Source organism: Bolinopsis microptera, chromosome 5, assembly GCF_026151205.1.
Source record: "Bolinopsis microptera isolate Bmic1 chromosome 5, MBARI_Bmic_1.0, whole genome shotgun sequence".
In the NCBI taxonomy this organism is placed as follows: Eukaryota; Metazoa; Ctenophora; class Tentaculata; order Lobata; family Bolinopsidae; genus Bolinopsis; species Bolinopsis microptera.
Window position 1 is genome coordinate 6583949 of NC_087076.1, and position 17499 is coordinate 6601447.

At 39.0% G+C, this 17499-nt stretch overlaps 2 protein-coding genes across 2 annotated transcripts in view; one reads left to right on the plus strand and one right to left on the minus strand.

Moving 5' to 3' along the window:
• Positions 1-136: 136 nt before the first annotated feature.
• Positions 137-3956, minus strand: LOC134814816 (uncharacterized). The gene is made up of 8 exons (XM_063823102.1): positions 3843-3956; positions 3587-3695; positions 3212-3308; positions 2871-2973; positions 2572-2670; positions 2374-2426; positions 2124-2244; positions 137-1835 (listed from the first exon to the last, which is right to left on the minus strand). The coding sequence occupies exons 1-8, from the start codon at positions 3944-3946 to the stop codon at positions 836-838; spliced, it is 1686 nt and encodes a 561-aa protein (XP_063679172.1). The 5' UTR covers positions 3947-3956; the 3' UTR covers positions 137-835.
• Positions 3957-13005: 9049 nt separating this feature from the next.
• Positions 13006-17499, plus strand: part of LOC134815005 (uncharacterized) — a 38017-nt gene continuing 33523 nt past the window's right edge. The window contains exons 1-3 of the mRNA XM_063823437.1: positions 13006-13064; positions 14323-14394; positions 14540-14608. Coding sequence (XP_063679507.1) covers positions 13007-13064; positions 14323-14394; positions 14540-14608 — 199 coding nt within the window. The 5' untranslated portion in view covers position 13006. The remainder of the gene's footprint in view (positions 13065-14322; positions 14395-14539; positions 14609-17499) is intronic.

A 17499-nucleotide genomic window follows, 5' to 3' on the forward strand; every position in this document is an offset into this window, starting at 1 on the left:
TTTGAAATTGAAAATATAATAATTCTAAATTACCATAAAATTAAAGGTTGATACCGTGGCATTTTTGCTTTTTTTAAAAGCAATAGACGTTAGTTTCTGAGCAGGTTTATAAACCGTAACTATTGAAACTCAATAATACTAATTTTAAATAACCAGCTACAATCATTACTGTCCCTATCAAGACATCTATAAGTATACCAAACATTTTCAAAAAGTGAGCTAGTAAAGCTAAAAAACAGTGATGTCTGTGTATAATTTGAATGATTCCATCTTCAAAGTAACTGTAAATCTACAGCTCTGACATAATCCACACAGTCTGAAAAAATAACCAGATTATCAGCACCTTTTTTATCACAAACTTAGATTTTAAAAGTAAACCATTAAAAAAACTGCCTTTTAAAATAAGAGCTTTAATTGCAGGGTGTCGACGCCAGTATACCAGTATATTATAGGGACTCCCGAATAGATACCAAATTAAATATGAAAGTAGATCATAGCATATTGTATAAACGGGATCATAATAAATGCAATTATAAATACCCCATTATAAATTGACCATTCAGATTGAAGATACCAACAAAACTAGATAGTTCTCTTATTCTGATTTCTATTAGCATGATAATAGGACAATGTTCACAAACATTGCAAACCTGAAACCAGGATAAAAGTGTACATCATAACAATTTTGACGTTAATCATATATCCAGGTTAACACTATCAAAAGTGATGTAAAATTTTCGTTTAAAAATTGTGGTATTTTCATTAAAAATTGTGGTATATTAGAGATTGCGGATATAACTTGCATATAAAATGTTTGAGGACTGCTTCACTACAACTAGTTTTTAACTTTCATGAAGAGTAGTCCTCTCCTAACTTGAGCTACGATATTAGCCATCAGTTTCTTCATAGCTTCATCACTGCCATTGAACTCAGGTTTCTTCCAGTATCCGCTACACCCACTGTATACTACAAACAGAGTGTCCGCTGGCAGCGCGGCGTAGATTTTCTGAACACTCTCGTCAATGTAGTTCAGGGCATCAGATAGCTGAGGATTGTTTATCATATCGTGTATGGTGGTGCATTGCCGGTAGATGGGCTCCAACTTGTACATGTGGAACCAGTAGAACTCTGACTTGGAGGAGAGTCTGCGGAGGAGAGTGTCGAGTCCCTGTTCGTCGGAAGTAGCGGGAAGCGCATGCGCAAGTCCTCGACAGTGCTGCTGCGCTACTATTGGTTTGTCGATGAAGACACCGGTTTTGCTTTGTTTCGTCAAGTATACTGATAAAGAATTTTCGTTTCCACTGGCTAATATTCCAAATTTAGGTCCCTTTTTAACTTTGAGTTTGACAAGTCTCATACACGTCATGGCATCCTCACAAGGATCATGACCACTGGCTGAGTCCTGAATCTTTGCTCTCAAATACTTCAATGCTAGAAACCTCAGACCAGGTTTCAAACTGCCCCCTTTGCCGGAGCTGTATATCGTAGCTGTGTCAACTACTTTGTCATGGTACATTTTTAGAGCTCTCAAATCGTTTTCAAGAGAATGTCCCACAAAAATAGCTTGTGTAGGCAGGATATTGTTCATGTGTTTCACCACATCTGCTAGGGTAGTGGTCACATCTTTTAATATTTCTGCCGTAATTCCACTGTAGGCTGTTACGTAGTCTATAATAGGGTTGGCTGGCTTGATGTACGTTTTGTAGAGACAGTTGAAACACTCGTCAATAATCGCTATCTGCGTAACCTCTGATCCCTCAGCTGTTTTACACATCTCACAATCAATAGCGTACAGAGGGTACTCTTTTGCTTTCACAGTTATGTTGCCAGTGAACCTGAAAGTAATTAAAATTATAAACTTTGCTTATAATTGACAACATGTTCTGTGACATAGCAGTCATTTGCATTATGAGAAGAATTATACAAATTCAATACAATTTTACAATTTTACAGTAAAAACCTGATTTACTGAGGAATTTGGGAAAGGGAAACTCCGCAGTAAATCGAGGTTTGAGGAAACCAGGGCATGATAAATGAGGGGGGAGGGGGGGCTGGGGGGAGGGGGGCTGGGGGGGGGGGGCAAATCGTTTTAATAGTGTGGGAGTTTACAACCCTTTACAAACCTTCGCCAGCCAGGTTCCTTATTGAGTGTATCCTCAGAAGGGTACTCATGAGCTAACATATACTCAGGAAGTAAGATGTAGTCCTGCACTGGAGGTAGCGCTGGTTCATCTCGACCATTCTCTGAAACAACAAGTTATTCATTTAACTTCAATTAAACTTCTTCTCCAATAAAAGACCAATTGAAGTGTTTTCTTCTGCCTGAGCTGTTTGAGGTAAAATAATTGTGCAAATTTATTGTTTAAAACTTACTAGAAGAGGAATCGTTTGCTCTTTTCTTGGGCTCTTTTTCCAATATAGCTGACCTGATCATTTATTATTGAAAATTCAAGATATGATGTAAAATATTGAGAAAAATATTCAGAGAAGTTCATAATCATGATTCCTGTCCTGCAATACGTCTAGAGAAAACAGGCACAATATAAACAGATTGCAAACTAAAACACATACCCAGCTGGTGTAACGTAGAGTTCACTGCCAGGATTTTGTATTTCAATGGGCCCGTTAGGAAAGAGGGTTGTGAAATTTGGCATGTTCAAACTCATCGTCCTGAGGATTAAAAATGGGGTAAAATATTTTACTCAATCAAAATTTCTAATTGAATAACACTGCCCCCTGGCCCTAGTAGAGGGATATTGCATATCATGTAACCTCGGGTGTACAACTTTTAACTTAACCTTAATCTAAACCATATAATTATATGAAAATATTCAGAAAGCTATTTAAATAGATTTTAAAACAATTCTTACTTGTACACAAAAGGGTAAAGGGCTTCAAGCATAACTACACAAACATTGTGGCCGGCACCTCTGTTGGTTACCAAACACCATTCTGGGCAGTGCTTAGTGCAACCTGTATTTACAATTTATAACAATCATTGTAATATTAAGTATTATCAGTATTGATTGATCACTGAGGACTACAGGAGAGTCTTGCTCACTAAAATCGTAGTGAGTGGAGATTCTCATTTCGTCCTCAGTAACCAATCATGGTTCAAGAGAGCAAACAATAAAAAGTATTATCAGTATTGGTTAAAGGATAATGCCTTGAATATAGACTAATTGAAATAGCTTCCAAGTCCTGCACCTACCTAGATAGTGAAGGATAAGAGTTTGGACATCTTTAGTCTTGATATCACCAAAGTTTTTTAGAATACTGATATCACAGGTCTCAAAAGGATTTTCCGCCTGTCAAAAACATGTATTATAATATAACATGAAGACTTTGTTGTAACTTGTATGAAAAGCATTGATAAGGTGGCAGCTATTGTGTTAATGCTAAATGGTAAAAGCAGTATAAAATGAAAGTTATGGTGTTTGCGTAAATATCCACGAGAATAACAGTAATAATTCTATACAGTTACATAATTGAAACATCCATGAGAAAGTATCATGAAACAGAATTATAACTTGGTTAATTATCAAATTGCAATAAAACTGATGCATTATTGAAAGTAGGGACTAACAGTTTCTGCACTTTTCTTTGGTTTTAATGCTCCTCGATTGAGATCTCCTTTTGACAACCCCTTCTTTTTTCTTTTATTCTTTCTAGACATTTTTGCAGTAGTTTCTTGTCTGAAAAATATTTACAGTCATTCTCACATAATTGCATAGAACTGATCATTATGAGCATTCAGATGAAGACAAATCTTGGCGATTGGAAAATTCTTGTTCATATTGTATGTTTTATGATGTAAAATACTCAATATAATCTAAACTTACTCAGTAACGTTAATTTTAGGAGCTTCGACAGAGGTATCCACAGTGGATTTTTTGTTAGATTTTTCTTCGTCTATAATTTCCTTCAACTTCCTTTTCTTTTTCATAATCTATAAAAATTTACAATAAGTTGTGCATAAATTGAGAAGTCAAATTATTAACATCTTACAACCATTTCAAATATACTGTCATCACTCCTGGAGTAAAGGATATTATATGTTTATTTCAATAAATATAATTTAATCAAAAAATTAGAATATAATCTTGTCTTTTTTCAGCTCACTCTTCTGAAACCTCTTACTCTACATTCTCAACCTCATCATCAACTTCCTCATCTTCATCATCAACATCATCACCCCTGTCTTCATCGCTGGTGGTGTGTGCGAGATTTAGGTCCAGTTCGTCAACAGGTATTGCTTTCTCATAATACCGTCCTCTGTGTCCTCTCACTGCAATCAAAACTGTTTTAAGTAGCTCAAATCGCAAAAGACGTCTTAAATTTGCCATGATGAGGCTTTTGTCCTGGCTGGTCTTGGCTGCCAGAAGTGTTGCCACTCGTTTAAGGAACATGGTAGCCTGTGTGCCCATACCTCCGGTGGTCGAGAATACAAGGCCATTGCAGGTTCCTTTTTTGCACAGCGGTCTCTATATTTCCTTTCTTTCTCTCTCATGCTTATTGTACATCTTTGCTGGGGTGTTGTGATTTGCGTTGGATTTGGCTCCAGGGTGTAAAACTCTGATATCAAAAAATACCAACCATTTCAAATCACTGCAATTTCTACTAATATAAATATATTTTACCATACGTTTTCCACAAGATTTGCGAATTGAAAATCGTTACTACATCAATGCAATGTTGTGTCAGATTCAAATATAAAATGAATAGAAACATCAGAAAAATAGAAGGTCACATGTACAATTCAACACACTCGAGTGAGTACAATGTATGTGAGACATGGTGGATCAAGTAACAAATATTGTCATTTCTTTGCAGTGTTGCTCTTTGGCAAACGGTCCCTCAAGATCTTTTAAAGTATAGTATTAGAAAGTGTCCTTCAAAGATTGTCCAATATTGTAATAGTTTCCTCCTGGAAGTTGAGATTTAGCAACCTAGCTCTAGCTCTCGGTGTAAGTCTTCTACTTTATAAATAATCTGCTTTATAAATAATCAACATATTCGAATAGACATGAGATATTAACTAAATTTGAATTAGTTTAACAGTAGACAGGTCGTTCAATAATTTAATTTTGATCGCCCAATGCAATGTTTTTTTTCTTCACTTAGTTAAGCAATTTTCTGGCAGTACGTGAACGAATGGTAATTCATTTCTTTCTCCTTCAATCCCAGGAGGAAAGTTCAGGTCTGTGCAAGCTTCTGCGATGGTAAACAGTGATTGTGGGCTAATTAAGGAGCCCTGAAAAAGGTTTAACATTTATGAAACTGATGAGGGTACCCAACAGTAAACTTTACATCGAAAATCTCAAACCGAAAAAGTACATTTCAAAGCTTTGTGTTTTGATCATATGATCGTTGTATCACGTCGTGACCCCCACGGTCGTGACCCCCACGGTCGTTTCCTGACGATACAGGGGGAGCCGCCCACTCGTGCGCGGCGGGTCATACAACGTATGACAATAATGATCTTTGGATGCAAGATTTTCGTTTTAATTGGGTAGTAATGGTGGGAGTGCAAGCCAGTATCTCTGTCAAATGAACAGCCCGCTAGAGGAGTAGGTGAGCGCAAAGTACAAACTCGAGAACAGCAGAGGGGGCCAGGGCGGCACAAAACTACATACACGGAAATGACGCAAAAGGGTAAGCCGTGCGCGGTAAATTAGCCAATGTCTGAGAGCCTTTGTTGCCCAGCAGGAGGCCTTCAAATGAGGTCATGAAGGTAACGTTCGATCGAGAGCGATGCAGCTCTAATTGATGATTGAAACTGAAAAGAGAGACTGAACGGGAAATTAAGAAAAGGGATGGGAAGGATCCAGCGAATGTTTGGCTCATGTCAGGAAATGGTGAAAAACTCACAAACAAAACCATCCGTAGCTGTCTACCCCCCCCCCCCCCCCTCCCCCCCCCCTCTAATTACGTAGGCAGTGTCTGAGATTTCAAGTATCTGATACACGAATACCCCACTACACCTCAGAGGTCGACCATTGTGCATTTTTGTATCACGTCGTGACCCCCATTGTCGTTTCACCCTGTAGCGTTTCTACGATACAGGGAAGCCGCGCACTCGTGCGCGGCGGCGCAGTTGACGGTTGTTCATAAAACGTATGACAAGTGTGGTTGCGATCATAATTATTTAATGCACGGCGCGGTCTTGTAGCGCAATTTGTAGGTTTACAACCTACCAGGACGCGCGCCGAGTTGGACTAGTCGACGAACAAATATTTTACGAGTATCATGCCCGTTAAAGTGCAATGCACCACTAATATAAGCCGCGCCGTGAATTCAATAATGCTTTTTGCAACCTTCGCTAGATCGCTGAGCTGCAAAGGATTGACATTAGGGGGTGCAAGATAAAAATAAACTTGCTCGGATTTAAAAATTTTGTGTACCACTGTTTTCTAAAGACTGTGAGAATTTTCACAATACTAAATTTGTCAATTGTCATACCTTTTTGGAAAGATCAGTGAGTTTCGCCTAGGTGCCATATTTGATGGTGCGCGGCTTTTGGAGCAAAAGTAGCTGTAAAAGTTAATTGACGATGTCAATTCATCTCAGCTCGGCGCGGCACAGTAGCGCATCTCGCCGATCTAGAGAAGCTTCATTGAGTGCGCGGCGCGGCACAGTAACGCATCGCGCTACAATTGTAAAAGTCGCGTAATTTGACCAAATTCGTTAATTATTGTCGTATTATTCAGATATATCTTCGGTTCCTTGAATGAGATAATTCTAAAAATTGGCGACGACCTTCGATCCAATAAGGCTTTCACAACTGTCCGAAAAATTTGGTAGATATCAGAGTTAATATAGTTGATAGTGATCAAAATGGGGCAAAATACGCTGCTTTTAGCTGTAACATAATGTTTGATGGTTGGATATGCTTTAAATTTTTTCGGACACTTTCCTTGTAAGTCTATGAGTAAGCTTACTAATTTTTGTTGCAATTGGAAGTCGGGAAGGATACTTGACGGATGTTACTCGTCTAAATTTCTTCGAAGTAGCGCGCGCCGCTTTCTTCTCGAAATGTTAGGCAAATGCTACGAAGTAGCGCACACCGGGCCAGACCATTAACAATGGTCAAGAAGGATACTCCATATCTATTTATTTGAAGAAAATTGTAATTGTGCTGGCCGAAATTAGCGCTAAAAAACCATCCTACAGTCGGCACGCGCGGCTGACTGTCGATGGTGCACTACCTATTGACATCGTGAATCGAACTGACGGATGTTACTCGTCTTTAAATTTCTTCGAAGTAGCGCGCGCCGTTTTCTTCTCGAAATACAATGTTACACTGGCTTGTAGGTTTATAACCTACCAGGACGTTGTATCACGTGGTGACCTGCACTGTCGCTTCACTACCCCTGTAGAGTTTCAGCTACGATACAGGGGGAGCACTCGTGCGCGGTGGGTCATACAACTTATGACAACCAGGACGCGCGCCGACGGTCCTAATATATGGAACATTCACATAGCCATGTGCCTACGCGTACTGCGTGACGCGCTTGTTTCACAAGAAGGATTTGCCGCCTCCGGCGGTCGCGCGCTACTGCAAGCGAGAGGGCTCTGGTTAGAGCAATATGGAACACATATTTTACAAGTATCACCCGTTAAACACTGCACACTGGCCCGAGGCAAGTGCTACGAAGCACGAAGTACAAAGTAGCGCGTGCCGGGCTACTATAAGTATGACAACTATGAGAACTTTATTGTGCCGTAAGTTAACGACGGAAAGGTTCTCCGCGCTACTTGGCCTGCCGGAGGCAAAGAAAACTTTACTAGTATATGATGTTTTCTTGTCATACGTTGTATGACCCACCGCGCACGAAGTGCGCGGCTCCCCCTGTAGCGTCGAAGACGCTACTATAGTGAAGCGACCGTGGGGGTCACCACGTGATACAAATGTTTTCAAGGGTCACTCGGTGACTTGCATGACGGAATAAAGTCAACGAAATTATGGCACTCAACAACATAGTTCATGAGCTAGTCCCCGCCAACATGACAAACTTGTTCCAGCTCAGCCTTTAGATATTACAGTAAATCGTACTGTTGCCAAGGACATTGTCCGAGAATGTCCGACGTTGTTATATAAGTTCTTACTGGGCCGCGCTCAGCCTGTCATTCCGCCGAATCTCTATTTTATGAAAATGATAGCCTGACACAGAACTCCGAGCGCGCTAAATCACTTTACAGTCGATCTTCGAGATTTTTCTAAAAGGGCCCCGACAGTTGAAACCAACTTGAATCGATGTATTTTTGGAGGCTGATTTAGAATCACCCCCATGACATAGGGTTAAAATGCTCTCCTGGCGAGATATCGGCAAAAAACTGTCTTGATCACGTGATATGATCGACCGTATAACTAACTATAAGGAAGTTGGTCGAATTTCTCGTTAGCAGTTAGGGTTTCAGCATATGCTTTTGTTAGGGATTGGGTTAGGGTTAGGGTTGGGATCAGATAAGAGGGTTAGGGTTTCGAATAGTCGTTCAGGGCCAGCTAGATCTAGAGAACAGGTTGAAAAAGTCACGTGACAGTCGAGTGTAGAGAGATTTATCATCATCCACAGAACTCATATTTGTGATCTGGCATTGGTTACTTAAACTAATTTAATTGAACATGGAGTTTGACGTTGCATGGAGCTTTACACTTTACACTTACAGTTTACCTACAATTACATAACCTTACCTGAATAATTGAATAGGGTGAATAGTGAACACTGAATAGTGAATACTGAATAGTAGTAGTACATTAGGCACTTGCACTCCCGCCACTCCCAGTGTGACGATTTATTAACATTATTAACATTTTGAATTTGTAGCGTATATTTGACGCTTTGCCCTTATCAGAGGGTCTATCATATTGAGTTGAAATTGAGATTGGCTTTATCTCCTTTGAGTTACATACAAATAACACACGTTATTGCCGACGTTTCGCCACCATGGCTTCTTCAAGGCGGAACAAATACTTTGTTACATTATGACCTGATAAATATCATTAATATCCATATTAATGTAAAACTTAGAATAACAGTTAAAGTGAAAAGGTTTCAAACGGTACAAAAGTTCAAAGCAATGGATTGAGGTTAGGTCAAAGAATCTAAAACTGTCCATTATTTTAGAGCTAAAACTACGTAAACATACAGCATCAAAAATAGCAGGTACGACACAGCGTGACTGTGCTTCCTACTCCCTAACACTTTCAAGAAACTGAAAGAGTCCCACGTACATATATGTTGGTGACATTTATTTAACTGGGTTGGGTCAGAAGTCTAATCATGCAGCTCACTGGATTAAGGCAGTAAGGTAGTACGTTTTCGTGAAAAGTAAGGGTGAGATGTACCGAGAGCGGGAATTGAACCCACGACCTCCCGATTAGCGCTCGGATGCTATAATCATTAAGCTATCTCGCCACAAATCAATCCCAGCACTACTTGTACTACTATACAGATTACATGCCTTATCAGTTGCTGTATTACACACAAGTGTGTAATACACAATTTATGCAGACTCTCGACTAAGGATCGTTGCAGATATAACCATTATGTTAAGTGGGGGTGGAAACTCGGCCGCACCCGTATTTCAGGGCCTAGCATTTAAGCAAGCATTTAAGTAGTTAAGCAGCCAAGAATCAAAGAGCAACATTCTGGTACATATATCTAACTGGGTTGGTGAAATTTCATAGGTGAAAGTTGAGTGTTTATTTTAGGAAGCGACTGCCTTGAAGAAGCCATGGTGGCGAAACGTCGGCAATAACGTGTGTTATTTGTATGTAACTCAGAGGAGATAAAGTGTAAAGCTAATCTCAATTTCAACTCAATCATCAATATTATTAACATTTATTAATGCTTTCTTTACCCGGAGACAGCCCAAGACAGACCTAAGTGGAGAAAGATATTTTAGTTTTAGTAGGTTACTTATAAGATTTTTAATTTGTTTATACAATTTATTTATTTGAATAAAGTTTTACAATAATAATAATTACCTGGAGAACTCTGTTTTACTTGTCCCTCGGTAACACAAAACCGTGAGCCACGACACTTAGTCACAATAATTACTCGTAAACAAAAATCTAAAATCGATTTCATGAAACCCATGATTATTTTAAATCAAGATTGACTCCAGTCTCCATTGTTCAATGATTTTATCAAAATGTTTTAGGAAAATGTTTACAGATTTGCGAATTTTGGACTCAAATTTACGTTGAAAAAACTGAATTTATTTTGGAAAAATCCCGGCTAAAACCAAAATCCCGGCCGGTACCGGTACTGGTACAAAATCGCCAAATACCGAGATACGAAGCATAGCGTCATACGTGTGATCAGGTGATTGGCTTACCTAATCACGTGATAAGGTGACCCCATTAATTAACCACCCCGTTCAACATTATATGGGAATCGTTAAGGCTGGCCAATTAAGGCGTCGTGTCACGGTGTAATATAATTACCCAGTCAATTTTGTTAACGAGATACGCAAAATGCTTGATTACTTCGTCATTTATAATCCGTTTTGCCTCATTTTTCAGATCAGATGCAATATTTCATAATCTACCGTCTCTGAGGTGTTTTAATATTGAATGGGCGTGGTCTAAAATATTCTAATTTCCAAATTTTAGGGACGGAGTCCTCGAACAGTATGTCATCTGCAAAAGCATCAACTCTCAAATATGAAACACGGCGGTGGTATAAGACACAACGTATGGAAACTTACTTTTGCCCCCCCCCCCCTCCAGTTCCTGTAGTATGGGGGGGGGGGGGGGGTATAAGGGTGACGGTCGTGCTTACCAGCACTGGTATAGATAGATAGATAGATATCAGTAATCAGATATACTTCACGACAATCTGTTGTAATTTATTACAGCGGTTCCAGAAAACCCACCTCCCGATAATCCTACATTTTTTTGCAGCACCTGACGATTTTGGGTTTTTACTGAATTTCGAAAAACAGTGCTCAGTGCTGTTAGTGTTACTGTTATGTGGAGGTTTCTTAAAAACCTCCGCATAACTTTTTTAATTTTAATTCCTGTCATCTTTGACATTGAATTAAAATTTTTGAACTCAAAATATGCCTGCTGAACGACTTTCGATGAGTCTTAATGCCTGGAAAAACAGTAAAGAGGGTAAATAGTATAGGGGTAAATAGTATAGTGAGTATTATGGCGGCGGCCCGCCGCGGCCGTGCTGGCGTGCTTGCCAACACTGTGACTACTACTCTAGTACTATATAATTGTCCAGAATAAGTTATTTGCAAAAAGACCATATTTTACTGAACCTGGGTACGTGGTATGGTCCGAACCATTGTATGAGTGTGCACTTTACCCCCCACATAGTGTGCACTGTGCAGGTGACCAAAATCCTAGCAGACTTCAATTAACAGTTTAAAATAAAACCTGACCCATTGTAAAACTCCACTTGGATCCAAAAATCAAATTATCGATGTTAATTACTCAAATGGACAAACTTTGAATTTGTTATCAGTGTTAATTTACCTGGGGACCCAGGCTAATGTGTTCATAGACATAATAAAGATTTGGCGGAATTTCAGGCTGAGCGCCGCCGAGTAAGTGTTAATTTGATCGCCAATCTTCAGACGATCTTCATGAGACATCTTTCTCGGAAATTATGTTCACTGATTCTGTTCTTGGTATATTCGTCATTTCTAAAATATTATTTTACTGAGTCCGTTTATTATCAGTTACAAATTTGCTATGGAAGAGGACCTGGATTTTAATTCAATTTACATTTAATTTAACGAGCTGCTTTGCATGCTTTGGTTATCGGGATTTAATCATAAATTTGTCAAATATTTTTACCTATTTCAACGGTTAATGTCGATTATTTACAGAGCCCCTCGTTTTTTAATAAAAAAGGGTAAGCTACCAAACCATCTTACTATATACATATAAAGCGAGAAGATACATATATATGGATGGATCCGTGCCATTTTACGACACCACGGCATCAACAATCAACTTTAACGCGACTTTCCGCAAAAACCGTAAAAGATATACGACTGAAACTTTTTTGACAGGGGCAAATTCTTTTATGGCCTTTAAATCAGCATAGAAAAAATAAAAAATTGGCCAGGGAATGAGAATTTGAATAGGTAATAATTATTTTAGTCCCTCGAGTCTTGACACCACTTTAGGTTTAGACGGGTTCCTGCTAGTTGCTTATAATGCATCAATTTCAAACAGTTGCTGTCACCAAAATGTAACTAGGTCGAACGGAGAAATTAGGTCTCACGCAGGAATTAGGTCTCACGCAAGCGCGTGATATATAAATCATAAATTCACTTAAAAGCCGCGCCTGCTTGAGACCTAATTCCTGCGTGAGACCTAATTTTTCCGTTCGACCTAGTTACATCTTGGTGACAGTAACTTATTGAGTTATTACCGCTACTAACTACTTTTTTCATTTTCTCCATCGACAAAGTCTCTATTTTATGCCATTGCCCCTCCAGTTAGGGGCATCTACTTAGGACGTCCGCCAAAATCGTACATTTTCAGACCACCCCCCTCCCCCTGTCCGGGTGTGTCCGAATTTTCAAAACCACCCCCTCCCCTCCCCCGGACGTCCGGATTTCCAGCTACTTTTAAGAGTACAAATAAAATCAACTCAATTTCATTGTGTAATTAGTGTCAAAGAGTTGAAATTAATGGGACTTTTTCGTTAATTCTGCCAAAATTTCCGGACGTCCGGATTTACAGAAACCCCCTCCTGGCCCTGTCCGGATTTGTCCGAAATTCCAAAACCACCTCCTCCCTATTTTCCGAACGTCCTAAGTAGATGGCCCCTTACTTTGAGTATGCATACCGAGCTAATTTTTTGACCATTTTAAAATTGAAGTTGAACGTGTTGGTACTGGTAGTGGTACCTTTCAACTTGAAAGGTACCAACCAGTAAAGTTATAGACTTTATTTCAAACATTTCTTTATTTTAAATCTTTGTTTTTCAAAGCAAAAAGTCTTCACATCATATTAACTTTAAACTCTTAAGCGATGAACATGTCGATATTTAAGATATTGATGCTCCTGCAAGTTCTTCGTTTATCAGCCAGTAAGTAACTCATTATTTAATCAATGTGATAGCAGTTAAAACAGTTAATGGAATAATAACAATTCGTAATGCTTTTTAAAAAAGCATTAACTGCAATTGCAAATATCTCAATGAAAAAGTAAAGCTAAAAACACTTCGATTTTTGGAATTCTAAACGATTATCTAACTACCGTAGATTATCCTACTAAATCGCTCGCCAAAATTTTAAGAAAATTCTTGTGAAAAGGCCCTTTGGGTGGGAAATTGATCTGAATCGGTGTAACTGTATTTTTTGGACGCTGATTCCGAATCACCCCCCTGACGTAGGGTAAAAATGCTTCCAGGGAGAGTTATGGGCAAAAAACCGTTTTGGTCACGTGACAGGCTAGTAAAACATGAATTCGATAATTGGTAACCATCATTTTGGTTACCATAATTTAGTCACAAATTCCGCAAATTTTAGTCTAGAACAATTTTAGTCACATTTTTCGACTTTTCGAGACCATTTTCCATTCCATTTCCATTTATTTGATTTTTCCATTATTTACCTATTTTTTTCCTCGATTTCTCATATAAAGTCATACTTTATAGTTTAACGTTAGGCATTTTGATTAAATAATTTGTTGCAATAAAGAAATAAAACAAATAATTTGTAAAATAAAATGCTATCTAGGGGGGTGACAATGACATGTCCGCCTATGTCCTGTCCTTTTTGGATTCTATGAGACAACGGACGTGTTTTTGGGACATGAGCGGACTTCACATAGCCATGTGCCTACGCGTACTGCATGACGCGCTTGTTTCACAAGTAGTCTTTTGCCGCGACGGCGGTCGCGCGCTACTGCAAGCGAGAGGGCTCTGGTTAGAGCAATGAGCGGACATTGACGGAAATTAGCGGGCTCGGACGGACATGGGCGAACATTAGCGTACAAACATTATGAGAATTTTTCGCACATAATTTGGACAATTGGAAAGAGTTTATATTCATAAGATTAAGGGGCCTATATTCATAAACTATCGAGGCATCCCCCTTGGGATTCAATCTCGGAAAGCAGGCCTCCCTTTAATTTTTCAAACCGAACTTGGAAATTGGAATCGGATTTTCGGCTCATCATGATCAGTGTAGCATGAAACATGAACAAAAGAAAAACTTGGACTTACAAAATTTTCGATCCGAGTGATTCTCAATCTCAATACTTACCTCTGAAGGCAGAGCTGATCTCGCTTCCGACGGGTCAATCTTATTAATATTTTCATTTAAACTACCCTTTTATTACAGCAGGTTGTGCAGACAACTCCGAACATGCTGAAAACTGCGCAAGTTGGACGGTTTCTGGATATTGTTATAAAGGTACAAAAGAAATAGGCAAAAAGGGGCATAATTAATATTATCATTAATTATGGAATAATGGGGCAATGGGGTTGGCAATGATTTTCTTTTCTCGCAATTTATATCAAAATGTTTGCTACGATCTGAAAACCCGAATGATCCACAGGTAGTGAATACTATGAGTTTATGACCGCTAATTGTCCGAGGACGTGCGGCGTTTGTGAAGTGGAGGAAGGTAAGCAATTACAAATTAAAGGACCAGTTAACTGAACAATTTGTAGTCTCCAATTTGGCTAAGATTTAAATCAGCTGTGACAAACTGGTAAAGAATCGTATCGCCGAAAGAACCAACTCTCTAGCGTACGTATAACGCGTGTTATTGCAATAATAAGCTGTGGCCGCGTGACGTCATAAAGTCCCTCAGTGCGCGCTTGCATAGCGTAATACAATGCACAAATGTTTATCATCGTCAATAAAACACGTGTAACTCACTCAAATTTTAGAGTTATGACTATTTCCCTAGTTCTACAAAATCCTTATAGTTTTGGCTATCACCCTAACTATATGAATAGCTGATTGGATGTACAGTGCTCACGTCAGGATTTTAAACAGTGACATAAGTTCTTGAACAGTGGCGGGTGAATGTACGGTTAGAAAGTCTCTGCTATTACAAGTTATGTCATATGTGATAATTTTGGATTGTTTTCATTGCTTCATTACAAACGAAGGGAGACTGTACCGATTATTTTTCCCCAGTACATGAAACTAATACACAAAATAATGTGCTATATATTAAATATAGCTGATAAGAGTGTAACTCTGTAATATAATATTACAGTTGTTTGGAAGAATGCGAGCAGTCGAATGGTTCGCTGTCCTAAAAGACATAGTTCCGAGAGCAATTATATTTTTAGCATAGCGAAATTTCTTACTATACTTTAATCCACACGTGCCAGACAGTACTGAGTACAGGAGACAAGAAGTCTGGCTATTTAACGGCCGTTCCCATGGGACCATTAGTAGAAGTAGCTCCTATCAGAACGGTGCCGTGGGAACCGAAAAATACCCGGTCTACTAAATACTGATTGGACTGTACAGTGTGCGGAGTGTTTTGAATTTGACTTACCTAGTTATCGTCCTACTTGTATGATCATAAAATTAAATACCAAGTGCAAACGTGTTCAGTCAATCGACCCACTGAACAACTATAGAATTTCCAAGACCCTATTATTCTTTGGCCATATATATTACGGCACGATCGATTCTTAGATGGCTAAACGACAAACTTTAATCTATACAATTCTTAAACTATGAGATAGCAATTTAATCTAAAAATACACTTTTTATATTACTCCTGATTTTTACATTTCAATTTTCACATAAAACATTGTAGCCATAGGTTGATCATGGACACTGACAGCTTAATTTTAGATAATAATGATTTATGAGTTTCTCTAAAGTTAACTCTAAACTTGTGTAGTCCAGTCATTTATGGACATTTATGGAATTGAACCTGCAAATTTTCGTATACTCCCGAAATTTTGCAAAGACCTTCCCAAAAGTATGAATAAACGATTTTCGGTTGGAGACATATTGACCACGCCGATATTGACCCAATAACGTAACCGACCCTTTGCTTCTGAAGGTCGTGGAGACTTCAAAATAGGCTTAAACGAAGCCGCATATGCAAGTTTATATAGGAGTTATTGAGCAACACATGGCCTAAAATCCTTACTTTTCGAGAAATTCGCCAAAAACCATTTTGGGCGTGGTGCTGAGCCCATTTTCGATAGGATCGTGATAGAGTCTTTAAACAGGGTGCAAAAGAACCGCATTTAGCATATTAATATATGACTTACGAAGAAACAGATGCCTTAAAGTGCTTACTTTTTCAGTTATTGGCGAAAAACTGATTTCCGGTTCCAGAAATCATGCAAAAATATGGGTGTCTCGTAAATTGGGCTATGAAGGCCCTACAGATTTTTGAATGGATGCAAATTGTGCAGAATGGCCATGTTTATATACAACTTATGAAGCAACATGTACCCTAAAACACTTACTTTTCGAGTTATTTGGGGGAGAAACATTGTATTATGTCCATTTTTACCTGTAAAATACAGTCTCACGAGCTGCTCTGTGCGCGCAAGGGACTTTATGACGTCATCGCCAAAATAATACAAACGCTAATTACACGCGTTAGAGAGCAGTTAGAGATTTAGGAATTTCGACTCGTTGCTCAGTTTGCTATTTGTCACAATCTGTCAAAATATGAGGATAACTTTTTTTTCAGTTAACTGGTCCTTTAAGAATTTGGTTCAAAATTCCTTGCACTTACAATTAATAGATATGTACAATATTGGGTGGGGGGGGGGGGGGTGACATGTCCGCCTATGTCCTGTCCTTTTTGGATTCTATGAGACAATGGACGTGTTTTTTGGGACATAAGCGGACATTGGCGGAAATTAGCGGGCTCGGACGGACATGGGCGGACATTAGCGGACAAACATTGTGAGAATTTTTCGCACATAATTTGGACAATTGGAAGGAACTTATATTCATTAGAAGCCTATATTCATAACCTATCGAGGCATCCCCTTTGCGATTCAATCTCGGAAAGCAGGCCTCCCCTTTTTCAAACCGAACTCGGAATCGAATTTTCGGCTCTTAATGATCAGGGTAGCATGAAACATGTCCGAGTCAGTGACTCAGTCGCACGATCAAATATGTAAATATACTGGACCAATTTTGAATTTTCCCATAATGTTGAGAAACCTTTGTAAAAAAGTTGGTCCCTATTGGCCCCTTGCCCGGATTTTATGGGGGCGACGCCCCCTCCCCTCCCCCGCTTCCTACACTCCTGAAACAAATCAATGATCATGATTATGTTATACTTCTCTTCTTGATAGCTTGATCCTGAACTTCGCCACTTATTCCCTCTTCTACCAGCATTGTGTTTGTTTATTCGTCACTCCTCTCTGATTCTCTACGGGATATCAAGGTAACGTGACCGAGCGTGCTAAATCACTCTACAGTCGATCTTCGAGATTGTTCTACAAGGGCCCCCGACAGTTGAAACCAACTTCAGTAGATGTATTTTCGGACGCTGATTCCGAATCACCCCTTATG

Excerpts from the sequence above, each read along its gene's own strand:
- LOC134814816 (XM_063823102.1), bottom strand. The coding sequence starts at position 3,946 with ATGAAAAAGAAAAGGAAGTTGAAGGAAATTATAGACGAAGAAAAATCT. Across the intron at positions 2,245-2,373 it reads AGCAAACGATTCCTCTTCTA|AGAATGGTCGAGATGAACCA; the intron begins GTAAGTTTTAAA and ends TTGTTGTTTCAG. Across the intron at positions 1,836-2,123 it reads AAGGAACCTGGCTGGCGAAG|GTTCACTGGCAACATAACTG; the intron begins GTTTGTAAAGGG and ends AATTACTTTCAG.